The sequence below is a fragment of the Vicia villosa genome, unplaced genomic scaffold (assembly GCF_029867415.1).
Source record: "Vicia villosa cultivar HV-30 ecotype Madison, WI unplaced genomic scaffold, Vvil1.0 ctg.002924F_1_1, whole genome shotgun sequence".
NCBI lineage: Eukaryota > Viridiplantae > Streptophyta > Magnoliopsida > Fabales > Fabaceae > Vicia > Vicia villosa.
The window spans coordinates 136,106-154,453 of NW_026706067.1; the positions used below are offsets into that span (position 1 = coordinate 136,106).

General features: G+C 35.1%; 1 protein-coding gene across 2 annotated transcripts; it reads right to left on the reverse strand.

Moving 5' to 3' along the window:
- Positions 1 to 1,550: 1,550 nt before the first annotated feature.
- Positions 1,551 to 11,738, reverse strand: LOC131640056 (sucrose transport protein SUC3-like). 2 transcript variants are annotated; one of them, XM_058910466.1, is made up of 14 exons: positions 11,189 to 11,738; positions 10,974 to 11,039; positions 10,342 to 10,440; positions 10,190 to 10,254; positions 9,987 to 10,071; positions 9,838 to 9,871; positions 9,600 to 9,699; positions 5,163 to 5,238; positions 4,054 to 4,407; positions 3,758 to 3,901; positions 3,363 to 3,596; positions 3,151 to 3,214; positions 3,029 to 3,072; positions 1,564 to 2,574 (listed from the first exon to the last, which is right to left on the reverse strand). In XM_058910466.1, exons 1-14 carry the CDS (start codon positions 11,441 to 11,443, stop codon positions 2,404 to 2,406), a joined length of 1,791 nt encoding a protein of 596 aa, XP_058766449.1. In that variant the 5' UTR covers positions 11,444 to 11,738; the 3' UTR covers positions 1,564 to 2,403. The 2 variants fall into 2 exon arrangements, with proteins under 2 accessions (XP_058766450.1, XP_058766449.1); XM_058910467.1 differs by lacking the exons at positions 10,974 to 11,039; positions 11,189 to 11,738 and having other exon boundaries at positions 1,551 to 2,574; positions 10,190 to 10,229; positions 10,342 to 10,408.
- Between the last annotated feature and the right edge of the window lie 6,610 nt (positions 11,739 to 18,348).

Sequence of the window (18,348 nt, forward strand, 5' to 3'; positions counted from 1 at the left end):
TCATTCTAACTTGGACAAATCCTCTTTAATGCACTTTTGTCTTAGCCTTACTTATATCGAAACTCTTTTTAAATAAGTAAACTAACAAATTGCCCTTTCATATGTACCATCATATTATATTCACCAACTTTAAATTTTGTTGTAAGTCACAAACACGTATTACAATATTTAAAAATAAAAAAAAAACAAATTGTTAGTTATGTTACTTATATATTTCAATTATACAATCCAAACATCCAAACTGTTAGTTTTTTTATTGTCACCTCACGAACAACATTCGCCTCTCCCCTTTTACATGTTTTGCATACTTCAAAATTTTTGTTAACTTATGATTGTATTCTCCATTCACAATGTTAACACACATGTTTCAAAATTGTATTTTTATCTTTCATCTTATTCTCGTAGTGTTTATATGTGCTCCTATTTTACACTTCAACTGAGAACATATATTTATATTTTATCATCTGAGTCTGATCTTAAAATAGCAATAATAAATCTTAACTTCTCTACTTCACCTCTAACTCATGTCAATAACCAATCATGTAAAGTAAATTTTTTCTTGGTCGTTAATTGTAGTAGGCGACAATTAATATTATATATATTTAAAGGTACGATGTCATCTTTCACATCGACAAATTTCACATAGACAACTTGAGATGTGATGTCAATTTTTACTTCAGCATCTTAAACACCTGTAGAAGATTTTCGAGAAGTTGATATCTAAAACAATTTAATATAAAAATAGAATTGTTTTAAGAAACACCTAATTCAAATTATAAAATCCATAAATTATGAGTGTTTGTTTAAATTGTACAATTCGAAGTTGCCTCACATGTTAGGTTTCTATAATCTAAAAAAACCAACATCAATTGAGTTACGTGAATGGAATAAAAACACTAAAAAAAAATGTAATGAAAAATGTTTAATAATCACGTCACATTTGCATTCAGAAGAAAAATTATTTGTCTGAAATCTATTAATGATTTAATTGACATTTGAAACACAAATTTTATATTTTTAACACTTTAAGTAGGGATTAAAAGAAATAAAGGGAAAAAAAAGTGGTAAGAATGAATTTCCATTTCTGATCATAGGAATATATTGAATTAAGATGTTAGAATCTGGAACGTGTGAATTTGCACAGCTCAAAAACACAATTGTAAATTAAAAAACCATGGGCATTTTTGTCATTTCCATAGATTTATAAGATTTAAGAAGTGGAATAAGATATTCTTATTTTTAAATTCTAATAAAATTTGGACCCAACTTTTCCAACCCATATTGTTAAGCATGAGTTTCTCAATATATTTCTAATATACTCAAATCTACAAATATGCACTGTCAAAATTTTTATAATAGTAACTACTCCATTCCTTTTTATAAGTAACTCCATTCCTTTTTATAAGAAACAAATCTGCTTATAAATTATATACATTAATTATTTAATAAATTTGAAAAATAAAATATCTCTTATAAATAGGAATTATTTAATAAATTTGAAAAATAAAATATCTTTATAATAGGAACGGAAATAGAATATTTTAACATCAAATTCACCCAAAATCATTCCGATAAAATCCTCCCACATCATTGAAAGTGGATTGGAAAACTCCCTTATTAAAAACTGGACAAAACAATTCAGCTTTATCTCAATAAATGAACATAATCAACCCGCTCTCAATATGTTATAGGAAACACACGAATTATTAAAAGAACATTTCTATATGGAAATTAAAAAACGTTTTTTGTCAAGAAATAGACCTGCAGATAAAAGAAAAGTTCGTCCCCAAGAAACTTCTTACAATTGTAGCCCTACCCATTTTGACTATGGGTCTTGCCTTTTGATAAATGTGTTTTTCTCAACAGCAAGAAAACCATTACCCTCGGCATACTTCTGCATTTCTAAGTCTTGCTTACAAGAATACATATATCATATACATAACTAATACATGGACTTACATTATACATTCTTTTAAGATTTGCTTTCAGACAACTTACGGCATTCATCGCGCTATTTTAACAAAATTATCTTAACAGGTGCTCCATTCACCTTAACAAGTGTGAACCCAAGTCACAAGATTTACTCTCAAAATTGATCTCATCATTTTGTAATCACTAATTGATTGAATAATGGTGATTACAAATGTGTGTGTTACTATATGCTCCTAAGCTTTCTTCTATTGTGCAGCCTTTATAATATATTACATACAATACAACACCCACAATGTGGGAGGAAGAATGAATGAATTTGAATATGCAATGTGGAATGTGCCTTTCTGTGTATGTATTGGAAAGCAACATAACACAATATCATCTTGCCAGCTCTCCAAACTATTCATGTTATTCCAATTTCTGAGGACCATGTACACGTTAAAAACTTTACCAGATTCGATCTTCCAACAGCTAGCCAAAATGAAATCCGGATGACTTGAAGGCATTGCTAGAAAGATTTGGCAGTTTAAGAAATGCGTAAATGCCACCGGCGAGAGCACAGACGGAGGCCAAAACAAAGGCAGGAATGTTGCCACCACCAAAGAGAGCATCCCATGGACCAGATCCAAGGGATATAATCATCTAAACAAAAACCAATAATACATCAAAATAGCACTAACGTTTACAAGAAATTCAAATTTCACAATTGAAAGAGGGAGATTCTGATTCAGAAAGTAACAATTACAGAAGCATAAGCAGACACTGATGAACACCAAAGCCACTAGTTCTATTTGCATGGATATAAATATAAATAATAAAAATAACACCGGCTCAAAGAAGCTATTTTGTCAAATTAGTGGTTTTTCAGTCATAAGAATTTTTAATTAGCCTGTTGTAAAATTAATTACACCGAGTTTCATCCAGAATTATCAGGAAAAAGTTAAGGGGGGAAGGTCTCAGTTGCATAGGAAAGAACAAAACACCAAGTTGTACAATATTAGTTTTGTAATAGGAACAGACACACTAAAAGGGTCTGCTCTCCAATTATGGAGGAGAGGACTAACATATAGCAATGTTTGAGAAGAATAAGGTGTACCTGTGGAGCAACAATTGCAAGATTTAGAACTCCTATAGCCAATCCTGCAGAAAAATCAAACATTTTCAAATCTGAAATTTTTAACAGCCCAAAAATTAAGAACATCTCCATTTAATACTAACCTTGGCCACCACCTGAATCAGCAGTCAATTCTGCTGTAACAGCAAATGGAACACTGTAGGTAATCTGTAATATAAATATGGAAATTTATCCTGTCAAGAACTTACATATTTATATAAATGAACAAACACCATGAATGGTAAAGAGGATTGGTAAGGAAAATAAGGAAACTAACAATGGATAAAAATAGTTTGAATGTGCCAACTTTACTTACCGCAAGTGGAAATCCAAGCAGAATAAAGACAACCAAGGAAGCAACCTTGATTCCTTCACTTGCTCCAATCGCATGTTCTATTCCTCCGGTATAATCGTGGACAGAAATTAGACTAATGATAGCAGTGCCAGCCATGCAAACAAAGACGACAAAATTGCTCACTGCCCATACTGATCTTGCACCCATCCACTTACACATTGGTTCAATTAAAAAAGAGCTAATTCCAAGCACAACCTTTAAAGCCAAAAGTGAAATGTGAGATTTGTGATTGTTCTGGAAATAATGTCCAAAAAATCTAATTTACTAAAAGATAAATACAAAGTCTCTGACCATCATTGATAAAAACTTGTGATAAATGTCTTTAAAAAGTGTAATATTCAATATTGAGCTCTTACAGAATTCAATAGCAAACCAAATGCACCTTCTCTAACACCTTGATCATAAAGATTTATTTCAGAAGCAGTTCCTTTTGGATCCCCGTGATAAACTTCTCTCCCCATCCAATCCGTATCAAACAGAAAGAATGGAAACCATGACAACTGCAGACAGACAGGTTTGGAGGAAGTATAAGAAGGATCTCAAATTAAATCACCAGCACAAATGCGATAAAAATACATTTACTACCAATGTGAAAACAAACATAAATGTGATCTCAGAATAATCTTTTGAACATTAGCACTGAAGTACCTACCCAAGTGAGAGCCATTACAACCAGCACTGAATGCATAGCAGGTGGCAAATGCCTTAAACTTGTTAACAAGTTAACCAATACTGCTCCAGGCCCATCCATTAAATTTTCATTATGATCTTCACCGGCATTGAAACTCTCATGCTTCAGGTTTACAACTTCCTCGGAATGATCCTCTCTTGTCTCACCATTGGACTCATTTATAGATAAAGGCTTTGATTTAGAAAATTCAATGCCATTTTGTTGTTCATTCAATAAAGGAGCAGAATCTGATAACCGGTGATGTTGACTTGCAGTAGTAAGGGGAATTTCATCAGCAAAATATAGGGTTACAAGTGTGCATAATGTCAAAAACACCTGTCAATATTGTACCATGAGATTATAGCTATCAAAAAAAATTGTATACACATTTAATGCAGTATGTTTAGCAGTATATGATCGAAAACCTTGACAGATCTGCTAGCTAATAACCATGGGGAACAATGACTGCCTTACTTTAGTGGTGTTTTTCACTTTGTACCACAGACCTACTAAGGTATGAAAAATTACAGGAGTTGTGGTATTATATGTTCTCTCCAATTTTCACCTTTACATAAATGATTTGTGTTTCTCTTGCTAAACTCCCATTACATTTAGTTTACTTTACTTCAACAAAGAGAAAAAGCATGTGTTTCAAAGCTTGTATCTATATCTCTAGATATTCATTTATTTCTTCTCTCGGCTCCCCAATTAAAACTATATCACAGAAACAAATGATTATAAAGAAAGGGAACCAACATCTGTTTAAGCAAGAACTTGTACTGTGAATAAGTCATTTATGAGGTAAAAAGGGTCATTCTTAGATAAGCCAAATTTATGCACTCAGAGAACTGGAACTAAGAAAAATTCAGATAAGTAGGTAAAGATGATGATGTTTCCCCGCAAGAGAATTAATAAATAAAAGTAAATGAACAGAAACAATAAACAAACTGAAGGAGAATGTGGTTTCAATAATCAGAAGGAAAAAAAATGCCGCGCATTCTTAAATCAGGTATGCTTATGATCTCTGAACTTATAGTAACAGAAAGTCAAATATGAAGGTCTAATTAAAAGGATTTTTAGCAGTAACCTACCACAGCAACAAGAAATGCTGCCTTAAGATTGCCACAGGCCTCACAGCAAGCATTAGTTGTTAAGAAAGGGAACCATCTGTTAAGGTAAGAAACAACAAAATATTAATCGGTAGTAGATGTAGATATACAAAGAACTTAAATAGTAAATATAAAAATAAAGTTACGAATACAAATCTCATAATGGTGTATTAACGCAGATCAAGCAATACTCACTTAACAGATTTCATGGCATTGCAACCAATGTTATAAATATCACAAGTTAACTCGCAAGATCGCACGAGTTTGACATCTCAGACTTCAGTCACCCTCTACGATCTGAATCGTGAGCAAGATCAAGTTGTGTAAGATCGAAGAAAGATCAGAACTAAATTGTTTCTGGATTGTGAAGTCGCACAATTTGGTACATTCTTGTTTGCTTATGGGCAGAACCGATTCAGGCCATGGACGACCCGGTTGGGACAACCCTAATATTATTTTATTTTATTTTTGCATGCGACCTTCACCCTCTCTCGTGACCATCGCTGCCTAACACACACTCTCACGCGCAAAGCAAAACAGTGTGGGATCTTACAGTCTCACTCTCCCTCAATCGCACAGGGATGCTCTGTTTTCTATTCTTTGGGCCACCTTCCTAGTTGCAATATTGCTACCCCCTCGCGATCTTAGCCAAAATCACGATCTTGACAACATTGATAGCAACAATAACAAAAAGAAGCCCAAATGCAAAATGTTCAAATTACATAATGATGTCTCCAGTAATTTTGAGACTCATAAAGGTAAATTTCATATTTAAAGTTTAAACAAGATCTTTTGAGATAATGACGAATATATAAAGCTTAACTCTTAGTATAGGTATTCAAAATAATGCTCAATGGCATTTGATTTTATTTAGTTATATAGTATAACATATAATAATAATAATAATAATAATAATTATTATTATTATTATTATTATTATTATTATTATTCTTACGACAAAAAATAAAATGATGATAATACTCCCTCCGTTTCAAAATGAATGTTGTTTTAGCAAATAAAATTCGTTTCAAAATGCTTGTCATTCTCACTTTTCAATGTAGCAATTATTACTACTATTCCAAAATTGTGTCCTTTAAATTTAATAATTACACTATTTCCAATACTTTAATAAGGTTAATTTAATAAAAGTGTAATGTCACATAACAACATTATTGCATTTCTTAATCCATGTGCAAAAACCTTAAACGACAGTCATTTTGAAACGGAGGGAGTAATAAATATTATTATTATTATTATTATTATTATTATTATTATTATTATAATTATAATTATTATTAGTATTATTATTATTATTATTATTATTATTATTATTATTATTATTATTATTATTATTAAAAAGGGGACTAACTTTAGGAAGTTCTAGAATACTATATATACCCACACCATTATATCTACTCTGCACTAGCTGCACAGTATCCCTACTAGGTGTAATTAATTCCTTGAATCTAGGAAACTAATTAACTGAAGTTAGTTAGTTTTGTGGATCTATAAATAGATCTCACTCCTTGTAATTCCGTTTCAACTATCTTAATATAGAAAACAGAAACATATTTAGTTGAGAATTCTCTCAACCATATATGAACTCTATGCATTTCTAACACAAAGTGAAGTTGTGTCAACTTCAATCTGAAATGTGATACACGCACCTTGAAAACTGTAAGAATAGTCCTTCACAATCAAACCCTAATTGGATCAATCAATGCCTTTGGCAACCAATTTCTGCATGCAAACACCTGATGTAATCCTCAAAAGGTTTTCCTCAAAACATTGAATTCACGATTAGCATTATCACTGGAAAACTTGGATCTATCTCCATTAAGGAAGTTGAGACCTTCTCTGTCATGAATCACTCCATGATAGATTTCGCAAACAAAATTTACTTTGCTATTGCAAATCTCATTGTTTCATCCACCACATCCAATACTGCACTTTCCTAAACTTCTCCTCAGATGAACTGGACTGGATTTACCTCCTTTCTTAAGATAACACTGATCCATCTTCCATTTACTTTGCTATTGCAAATCTCATTGTTTCATCCACCACATCCAATACTGCACTTTCCTAAACTTCTCCTCAGATGAACTGGACTGGATTTACCTCCTTTGTTAGATAACACTGATCCATCTTCCATTTACTCTCAAGGTGGTCGTGATGGTCGTGGACGTGGTAGCCATAGTAACTCTTTTCAATATCAAGTATGCAGGAAATATGGACATGAAGCTTTAGTCTGTTATCACAAGTTCAACTTCAAGAGAGATTATGTTCCATAAATTCCTCTAGATGACTCGCAAGTTTACCGTAATTTTGCCCCTCCCTGGTCATCTCAGAGTGGTTCACATTCAAAATTTCCAATTCCACATGCATATTCAACATTTATGCCATTGGCACTAGTGTCTATCTCATCAATAGGCTTCCAACTTCTTCTCTCAAGTTTGAGGTTTCCTACACTAAACATTTTGGTCATCCACTTGACTACAAATTTCTCAAATCTTTTGGTTGCTCCAGCTTCCCACTACTTAGACCTTAAAAACACAAACTCTTTAGTCCCCAACCAAAACCAACAGTCCATTTATAATACCTACAATCATATCCATTATTCCTAAACGTATTATTCCTTCTAATACCACTGACCTTAACACTCCTATTATCCCAACTCCTAACTCAACTCCTACTCAAGACATGCCCTTCACTAGCACCTCTAATGTGCCACCCTCACCTATCATTTCTCCACCTTGTCGGTCCTTGGGCCGGATATTGAGTTTTCTAAACATAAACAAAAAATTCACCTTGTCCACCAATTCCCAAAACCAAGTCTCTCCCTGCCAATACTCATCATATGCATACTAAGTCCAAAGATGGTATTGTTAGCCTTAGGCTTCATCCTACTCTCCTCATTGCTCATGTTGAGCAAAAAATCATAATGCAAGCCCTGCCTTATTCCACCTTAGCTAGCTGCCATGACTCAAGAGTATAATAAGTTCAAAGCTAGACTTGTGTCGAGGGGTCCACTTCCACCTCAAGCTCTCTAAAGATGGCTTTGATCCCTTGACTAATTCCACAATGTACAGGTTTGTGGGAGGTGTTCACCAAACCTAACATTTGCTTTGTAATCAACAATGTGTGCCAATTACGGTTAAACCCCTTGATTCCCACTTACAGTTGTAAAAGCATCATAAGGTACAACCTCAAAGGCACTATTTCTGGGGGCTTGCAATTGGCTCCTGCATCCATTTCTCTCTAAGCCTACTGTGATATTGATTGGGGTTTATGACCCTAATGAAAGGAGGTCCTCCCATGAACTCATTTGTTCCTTGGAAAAAATTTCATATCTTGATGGGCCAAGAAGCAACCAGACACATCTCGTTCTAGTACAAAAGCATGGTCCTTGTTACCTCTAAGCTTCTCTGGATTCAATCTCTTCTTCAAAAATTGGAATTAGTTACTCCTCCCCATATCATCCATTGTGACAACATGAGTATCATAGCTTTGGTTCACAACTCCATCTTACATGCTCGTACCAAGCATGCGGAGCTTGAGCTTTTCTTTGTAAAGGAAAAGATTCTCAATTAGCAGCTCAGAGTTTTGTATATCCTTGGTCATCATCCCTATTTTGATATCATGACCACGGCCCTATCTACAAACAAATTTGATGAGCTTCCTCATCCCCTTCAATTAAGCTTGCAGGGAAGTAGGGAACTAACTTCGGAAAGTTCTGGAATAGTCTAGATACCAACACCTTGTATCTATTGTGCACTAGTTGCCCAGTACCCCCATTAGATGTAACTAATTCCTTGAATTTAAGAAACTAACTAACTGAAGTTAGTTAGATCTCACTCCTTGTAATTTGGTTTCAACTATCATAATCATAATATAGAAAATAGAAACAGATTCAATTTAGAATCTTCTCGACCATTTATGAATTATATGCTTTTCTAACAACAACAACAACAACAGCAGCAGCAATAACAATAACAATAAAAACAACAACAACAACAACAACAACAACAACAACAACAACAACAACAACAACAACAACAACAACAACAACAACAACAACAATAATAATAATAATAATAATAATATATAAATATCCATGTTGTTGTGCCCTATATTTTGGACATTACCGGTGTCTGCATGTCATGTCTATCATCCATGTTTGTGTTTCAAACCATTATTCTTTTCTAAATATACATTCTCCCATAACAATACAGCCTAAGTGTAGAACCAATTATTCTCCTTTGTATGGTTTCTAAGTATTCCTTTTTGTAAAGAGTGCACATTTCCGAAAATAAGTGTAATAATAATAAAATGTTCAATTACTAAGCAGTGTAATGGATTTTATATAGTTAGCAGTACGCAGAAAAATGGAATAACACCAAAATATTAGCAATGTCTCACTTGTTCCACTTTCCACTAGCACCAGAAGAATATCCTAGAATGTTTCCCACTGCCATCCATGAGCAAAAGACAGCATTTGATACATTGCGTTGATCAGGACCTACGAATGAGCAAAAGTGTTATTTCATAATGTCTCCTGATTACCAAACAAATATTTTAATGCAAGATGAAAAACAATGATTCCCATTGTGGCTGTTAAGAACTTAAACAATTTACTTGTACAATAAGAAATGTTTACCCGACAGATCTGCCAAAAGTGCTCTAGCTGGCCCCTATAATTTAAATTTCAAAAAAATACAGGGTTTAGTTTACCACCGTTCAACTACATCATCGTCAGTGTAAAGTTAATGAAATGGAAGCACACTATAATTCATTTAAAAAACTTGCCTGTACTGTGTTGTTGGCAAGGTCCAGCATCCAGAACCCAAGAATAAATACAACAGCAGCCCTTGTTCGAGTCCCTTTAAATGTACTACAATTTTGTTTTTTTACGGATGAGTTCCATCAATATTTTAGTTCATTTATGTGAAATTCAAAAAGAAGAATAAACTAAATGAGGAAGAAAAGTACAAAATGATTGAAACAGAGACCTGCAATGCTCTTTTGTATCCCCTAATACATATCCAATGTCTGCAGAAAACCCGATCAGTATCACCTAAATTATAAAAACTTATCTTTAGCTCATATGCAATACAATGTAAAAAAAACATGTCAGAAAACAAGCAGTGTCATAAATCCTTACAGCCAAGGAGATCATAAGAGATCCTGCAAGAATGAATGGACGTCTTCTCCCAAATTTTGAAGTACATTTATCACTCCAAATACCAACACAGGGTTGAACCTGTAATTTACCAGTTTAAAACCAACAAAACAATAACAAAACATAAATTCGTTTGAAGAACTCTATCAATACTCAACAAAAAGTTTTCGGGATTGCAAATATCAGCATTACTAAAGAATGGCTTGATATTTAAATAAATTACATGGATGAAGCAGCAACAGGCTGATGCAAATTTACAAATAGTCCGGCATAGGCACACATTAATACAACAACAACAACAACCACCACCAAGCCTTGGCCCACTAAGTGGGGTCGGCTACCTCGATCAACTTTCGTTTTAATGTTCTATCCAGAACCATGCTTATATCCAAATTGTTAATCTGGAGATATTTCTTAATAACATCTTTTATAGACACGGATTATCAATAAAATCATTTAAGATCAAATCGAAACTAAGTCAAAAAATAGAGGCTTGAACATATTCTAATGAAGCAATAGAAAGCAAGGAACCAAAATAGTAAGGCTGAGTATGAAATGAACTTCAAATTTCAAATGTAATGCGGATTCAAATCATAGATGAAAAGAAAACCTACCACAAGGCCTGTAATGGGGCCACAAAGCCAAATAAATGAAGAAAACGCATGTCCTATTCCCAACGTCTGCATCAAAAGCATACAAACAGAGTAACTATAGTGAATCGCAAATCCAAATCCAAACATAATCATAGCAAAATTTAGAAGACATTGCAATTCTAACAAAATTTCGGATCTGGTCAAAATTAGAATAAGTCGGTTAACCGCGTTTGAACCTGAATATAAGGTGTGAGAAGAGAAAGCTGCAAAGCCCAACCAAACTGAACACCGGCAGCGACAGTGCAACTGAGAACGAGGTGAACAATGGAGGCGTTATTTTTGGGCGGTACTTGATCGGAGCGCGGCGAATTGAGGTCGATCCGGTGACGAGGTTCATCTAAGCCGACGAGTTCGACCTCAGCGGCGGAAGAAGCGTTCCTTAGATTCTTGTAAGGAACGTGGATCGATACTGCGTCAGACTTTCCCGCCATTGCGACGGTGTTCTGAACATTCACTCAGATCGAGTTAACGAAATGGAATGGTTGGAGATTTCTAGGGTTTGTAGTTTTGTTTTGAGGGAAAATGGGAATGGGATCGTGGAAAAGAGAGAAAGTCAGAGAATTGGAGCGGGTGAAGAAGAAGATGGGGGATTGAATGCTACCATGGTTGCTAGCGAGATCTGCTACGTTGCAGCAGCGTCAAGGATGGTTCCTTGTTTCCCACTTTTGATACCACGTGGCACCAGTTAAGCTATGTGGGTCCATAGTTTACTATGAAGATCTACTTTTGATAAGGAGAAAAGAAAAACACAATTGATTTCCGACTAAGTTATCGTGTTTTTGGGTTTATTTTCTAAATTATTTCTTTTTTAGGTTAGAGTTCCTATATCTGATACCTAAAAGAAAAATTTAAGAATTAAATGCAAAAAAACTTTAATTTAGAAAAAAAAATTTAAATAACCAGGTTTAATAAAAAAAATTATAAAAAAAATCATGTTTTCAAATTATTTACCAAAATGTCTAGGTTTGGGATTTCCGGTGAAGTGGATGCGCCAATTGAAATGGCGCGTAGGTGTAAAATTAGGGTGCATGCGCCATTTGAAATGGCTAACCCTAATATTCTAAGAGTTGGCGCCAAATGGAATGGCGCATTAGGTCATGTTTTTTCCCTAATTGCCAAACCATTTGGCGCATAAGTGTTAGGGTATTTTTTTTTCATTTTTTTTATTAGGTAAGTGCTTGTATATAATATTTTTTTTCAAATAATTTTTTTTAGTTTTTCTAATTTAATGTAGAAAACGTATATTGACATTTGGTAATCGAAAACGAAACAACGGCCTATATATAAAAACCGGAACTAACAATACATCGGTTACAATTGATTAAAGAAACGATACATCGACAACAATTGATTAAAAAAACACAACAAAATGCTTAATGGCGTCCATCACCAAGATAGCCATCTGTTCCGCACGAAGGTCTTGTTATCACACGTCTACCGCGTTCGTTGATGCCGCCGCGAAGCCTAGCACCACCCCTACCCTTACCCATTCGTGCTTCTTGCTGGGTCTGTGTAACTGGGCCTGGAAGTGGGTTGTTTTGTTGGTCGCTGTCTATGAATTCGTCCACGCTGTCATACCCCAATTTTTGACCCTAAGATCCTATATCATTCATATCCCAATCACTAATCAAGAGCTTCACTTGGAAGTTTTGTTTATAGTGTTGCACTCACCTCATCAATAAGAGGGACCATCAAGCACCAATGATTGTTTATCTTGTATGCATATTATACTAACCCAAATACCAAAAACATTGCTTTGTTTCTTTGTAGGCTTTTGTTTTGTAGGTACCAAGCCAAGACATGCAATAAACAAGGCATTTTTCAAATTTTTGACTGATGAAATCGATTTCCCTACTGGGTAAATCGATTTCCCTGCAGCAATCTTCAACAAAATCACATTCTGGACAGCATGAAATCGATTTCCCTCCTAGGTAAATCGATTTCCCTAGTGTATTGTTCGCCAAATTCTCTTCTGGAACAGAGTGAAATCGATTTCACTCCTGGGGAAATCGATTTCCTTAAGGCGAAATTCAAAAAAATATAAGGAAGGAAGCTTGACATCATTTTGGCACCTTTTTATTTGATCATTGTACCAATTTTCCACCTCATCAAAATAATTCTCTTCATTAAACCCACTTAAACCCCATTTTACCACTTTTTACCATTTAATTGCCACTTTAATCACCAATTAAACACAAGCTAATTACCAAATGCAAAAAGACCAAACTACCACTACTCTTGCTCTCATCCTATAAATAGAGCCCACTACTCTCTCATTTCTCAAGCTTGGAGAGCCAAAAAATTGCTTGCAAATTCATTTCTCACCATTTCCAAAACCCTCACCCAAAGTTCATTTTCATAAGATTAGTGAGATTCACATTGAATCTTGCTAATTTTGAACTAAGCCTCCTACATTTCACTCTTTTCTTTGTTTGATCATCTCCAAATTTGAAGGATCTACACACCTTGTGCTTGCTCTTGAAGCTACTCTAAAATCTTTGTTCAAGAAGTGGTAATTTGCTAGATCCATGATGTAGATCATTATTGCTTGTGTTCAATGCATCTTTGATGCTATATTGATGATATTTGCTGGTTTTGTGATGGAAATTTCGTGCTCAAGTTGATGTGTGATCATAAGGTGTTTGTATATTTGTTCAAATCAAGTTTCATGCCTTTAAATGCTGTTTTTGCTGAAATTTACACTGAGGAAATCGATTTCCTTAAGGCTGAAATCGATTTCCTGCTGAACGTAACTTGTTTTTTTTGAAAACTGCACTATGGAAATCGATTTCCCCCTGCATGAAATCGATTTCCAGCAGGCAGAATGTGGTTTTTTGCCTTTTTTGTGCTTGTTTTGGCTTCCTTCTTCCTACACTTCATTAATATCATTGGATCTAGGGTGTTGATAGGTTTGAAATGACCTAATCCACCAAAATGGATGAATGATATTAATGATAGTGTGAGTTGATTATCTTTTGTGTTTTCATTCTTATTTTCATCTTATTTTTCTTTTGATCGATGAAAGTCTTAATATCTTGAGAATTCTATGGATTCTTGATGAAGACTAGATCAATTTGTTTTCATTCTTATCTTTTCATCTTACTTTCTTTTGATCGATGAAAGTCTTGACACCTTGAGGATTCTATGGATTCTTGATGAAGACTAGATCAATTTGTTTTCATTCTTATCTTTTCATCTTATTTCCTTTTGATCGATGAAAGTCTTAATATCTTGAGAATTCTATGGATTCTTGATAAAGACTAGATCAATTTGTTTTCATTCTTATCTTTTTTCATCTTATTTTCTCTTGATCGATGAAAGTCTTGATATCTTGAGAATTCTATGGATTCTTGATAAAGGCTAGATCATTTCTTCTTCTCCTTCTTATTTCTTTTGATTGATGATCTTGATACATGGAGAGTTCTCCTACATTTGTCCCGACTCGATAAAAGATCAAATATGGAAGAGAATTGTATGCGGTCGATTTATGACTTATGGAAATTTACCGTGTAGTCGCTATGATTTTATCAAGCTTCTAATAAGTTTCCATTGACCTTAAATCCGAGTACATCATTCACTCACCATCGATCTTCATTACTAACTTTGATAACATACTTGACAAGTTTCAAGATGGTTATCTTTAACATCTAACAACTAACTTTAATTTCCGCCATTTATTATACCGCTCTTTATATTTCTCGCTTTATCGCTTTATTTTATCATTTCATCATATTTACATTCCGCCATTTTCTCTTTGTCCATTTGGACGTTTATAATTCCGCTATTTTCTCTTTGTCCACTTGGACATATGTTTATGCTTCCGCTATTTTCCTTTTGTCCACTTGGACCATACTTTACTTTTATGCTAAAACACTAATAAACAACAAAAATCTAAAAAACGTTTAAGGCTCTCTTTGGACTATTGGTTACTATCCCTAACATTTTGGAGACTCGGACTTATGGACCTAGTGCCTTTGGACTCTTATTCTGTTATTACTCTGCTGTTATTCTGTCTGTCTGGCATTGGATTGTTGTCTGTTTGTATGTGCAGGTATTTCCTTGAAAGTCCTTGATGGTTAATTCCAAGGCATTGAGATAAGGATTTTACCCAAAAACAGCCGTTACTCTGTCCGATTTTTGTCAAGAATTCTTAATGTGCTTAATGCAAAGTGGTGCTAAAGATAATAAGTTCATCTGGATTCCCAATTGATAATGTTGGTTTAGTATTGATATTTCAAAGGATGGGAAATCTACCTTGACTCATAATGTCAAGTGTTGGCTTCTTATTTCGGTTAGACCGTTTCTTTCCTTAGCTTTTATTTTACGCAATAGGATAGCCTCTTCATCTCCTCCTATTCTTAAATTTTCAAAATCTTCTCCCTTTTTCAAAAACCTTCTTATGTTTGCAATCATTTTCAAAACCTCTTTCTTTAAAAAATCTTTTGCCCTTAGTGGCCTTTTTCTTCAAAGTTTAGACACCGTTAATTGTCGAAACGAGTGGTTATACCCCATAATTTTGAAATTGATTGATATAATGAGATCTTTTCCGCGTGAGAGAGCTAGTGGCATACTCGTCGATTTTATCCGAGTTGGAGCCCTTCTTTCATTTGCGATGCAAAGAACTCGTTTGTTCTCATGCTCAAGATCAATGGCTGAGTATTTCTCTCCGACGACGATAAAGTGTTTGTTCGTTTTTAAAACCGTTTTCCCTTTAAGCGGAACTACATTAGCTCTGACTTCTCCATTGCACCGAGGAGGTATGTAGGCCCAAAGCTAAACGCTTTGCCGAGCTTATTTTAAAAATAAAACAAACCCTTTTTTAGCACACACACACACAGATTTTCAAAAAGGTTCCTGTGGAATACCACAGATATGAGGGGTGCTTAAAACCTTCCCCTCATATAATCAACACCCGTACCTGAGATCTCTTTCTTGTTTTAAAAACAAAACTTTGGGTTTTACGTTCTTTTCCCTTTTCCTTTGAAAAAAATAAAGCGCGGTGGCGATTTCAAACGAAATATTGATTCGAGTCAATCCCATGGCTTCGATATCAGATTTTCCCCGCTACAGAAAAATGGCGACTTCACTGGGGAACCAGTTTTAAGTGTGTTAAGCATACTTTTGTTTGTCTGTGTGTTTTTATCTGTATATATTGCTGTGTGCTTTGTTTGTTTATTTTCTTTTTTTTCTTTTTGGTGCTCGATGGTTCCTCTGTGATGAGACAAAGTTCTAACCCGAACTTTGGTGAGTAACTTGAGATAGGAGGTGGTAAGACCAATAGTCACATGTCAGGAGCAATCCTTACCATGAGCGTCATATGGTGGAACCCCAATCAGTGGAGGCCTCATGGAAGGTAGTAGAGGTTGTTACGAACCATCGTGATAACGCTATTACTTTCAATAATGAGTGTCCGTAGAAGCTGAATGGCCTAGAACCTTTTTAACCAATCTAAGCCTTTTTAGGATGTAGTGCAGAAACAAGATCAAGTACCAATTTGAGCTTGTTGTCATGCGATACTACGCTCAGACGAGGTCTTTTTAGGCATATTATTGGCGCCCATGAGCAATTGTGTGTGCCGGTAATATCCGATAGAAGATTGAAAACTCTGGGAACCTTTGTAGAACCCAATTGGCAGGTACAAAATTCCCTAGAACACACCTTGTGGGATGGGTAGACCCATGGCTCCATGCTCGTGACGTCGAACCTAAGAACCTGGACTGTGTGATTTTGTGTGATTTGCCGTGATCTTGTGTGCTCTTGATTGTGGTTGATGCATAGACCATGCATTCATGCATTCATAAAAATAACATTCACAAATGGTTTTCAAGGAACTTAGAGACATTTTTTGTAAACATCACAGGTACCATGGATCAAAAGAGAAGCATCAAGAAGTACACTTTCCGGAATTCAAGTGCAAAGGAATTGAAAGAGCTAGCAACTTTGGTTCCTAATCTTGACAACTTCAAAAACCGTTATGGGAAATTGATCTCTATCTTGAAGACCAAAGTGGAAAAAGGGATTCTTGAGACTCTTGTGCAGTTTTATGACCCGGTTTATCATTGTTTCACCTTTCCTGATTATCAGCTTATGCCCACTTTGGAGGAGTATTCTTATTGGATTTGTTTGCCAGTTACGAATGATATACCGTTTAGTGGTCTGGAGAAAGAGCCTCAGGTTGATGAGATAGCAGAGCTTCTTCATTTGAAAATATCAGATGTGAAAGCAAACATGACTAAAAAAGGAGGAATTTGGGGGTTGACTTCCAAGTTCTTGATTGGAAAGGCTTCTATGTTGGCTAGTAAAGGAAGTATGATTGCTTTTGAGACATTTCTGGCCTTGCTCATCTATGGTTTGATACTCTTTCCCAACATTGACAACTTTGTCGATGTTAATGCTATTCGGATTTTCATGATTGGGAATCCTGTGCCTACTTTGCTTGGGGATACTTATCATTCCATTCACCATAGGAATGATAAGAAAGGTGGACTTATCAACTGTTGCACTCCGTTGCTCTATAAGTGGTTTATTTCGCACTTACCTCAAGCTAAGAGTTTCTTGAACAATCCTGATGGTCTCCCATGGTCTCAGAAGATCATGCCTCTTACTAATGGGAATATCCATTGGTACAATCCTGCTTATGACATTGGTGAGATTATTGATAGTTGTGGATAATTCCCTAATGTACCTCTTCTTGGTATACAAGGAGGAATTACCTACAACCCCATTCTTGCAAGGCGTCAATTTTGCTACCCCATGAAGGAGAGACCCGCTAATATTCTTGTGTCAGGAATCTTTTATCTTAATCAAGATGGAAATTCGGATATGAGAAATCGGTTTGTGCGTGCTTGGCACCATGTTGATAGGAAGAGACATTTGGGAACGGAACAATGTGTTGCTCTCAAAGACTACACTGATTGGGTTCAAGCTAGAGCTCATACTTTTCAGATGCCTTATTTACTCGAAGAGCCTTCTCTACTCGTTACTCCACCATTGTCTTCCACTACTCCTGTTGAAAGTAGTGAAGAACATCTAGAGCTCGTGGCTAAGTTGAGAGCGGAAAGAGATGCTTTGGAGTTTGAGAACAAAGAGTTGAAGATACACTTGAAAGAAAAGGATGAAATGCTTGATATCCAAGATGGTTGGTTGATGGAAAAGGATGATCAGATTCGTCATCAAGAAGAGTTACTTCAACAACATGGCGAAAAGCGAAAGAGACAACAAGAAGATTCAGTGGCATGGAAAGAGGTTGCTGATAAGCTGATAGTCGAGAATGCTCATTTGAAGGCCTTTTATGAAGATGAATTGGAGAAGCTCCGTAGGAAGCTGCAGAGTGGAG

Excerpts from the sequence above, each read along its gene's own strand:
- LOC131640056 (XM_058910466.1), bottom strand. The coding sequence starts at position 11,443 with ATGGCGGGAAAGTCTGACGCAGTATCGATCCACGTTCCTTACAAGAAT. Across the intron at positions 10,255-10,341 it reads CTCTTATGATCTCCTTGGCT|GTGATACTGATCGGGTTTTC; the intron begins GTAAGGATTTAT and ends TTTATAATTTAG. Across the intron at positions 9,872-9,986 it reads TTGCCAACAACACAGTACAG|GGGCCAGCTAGAGCACTTTT; the intron begins GCAAGTTTTTTA and ends TTTAAATTATAG.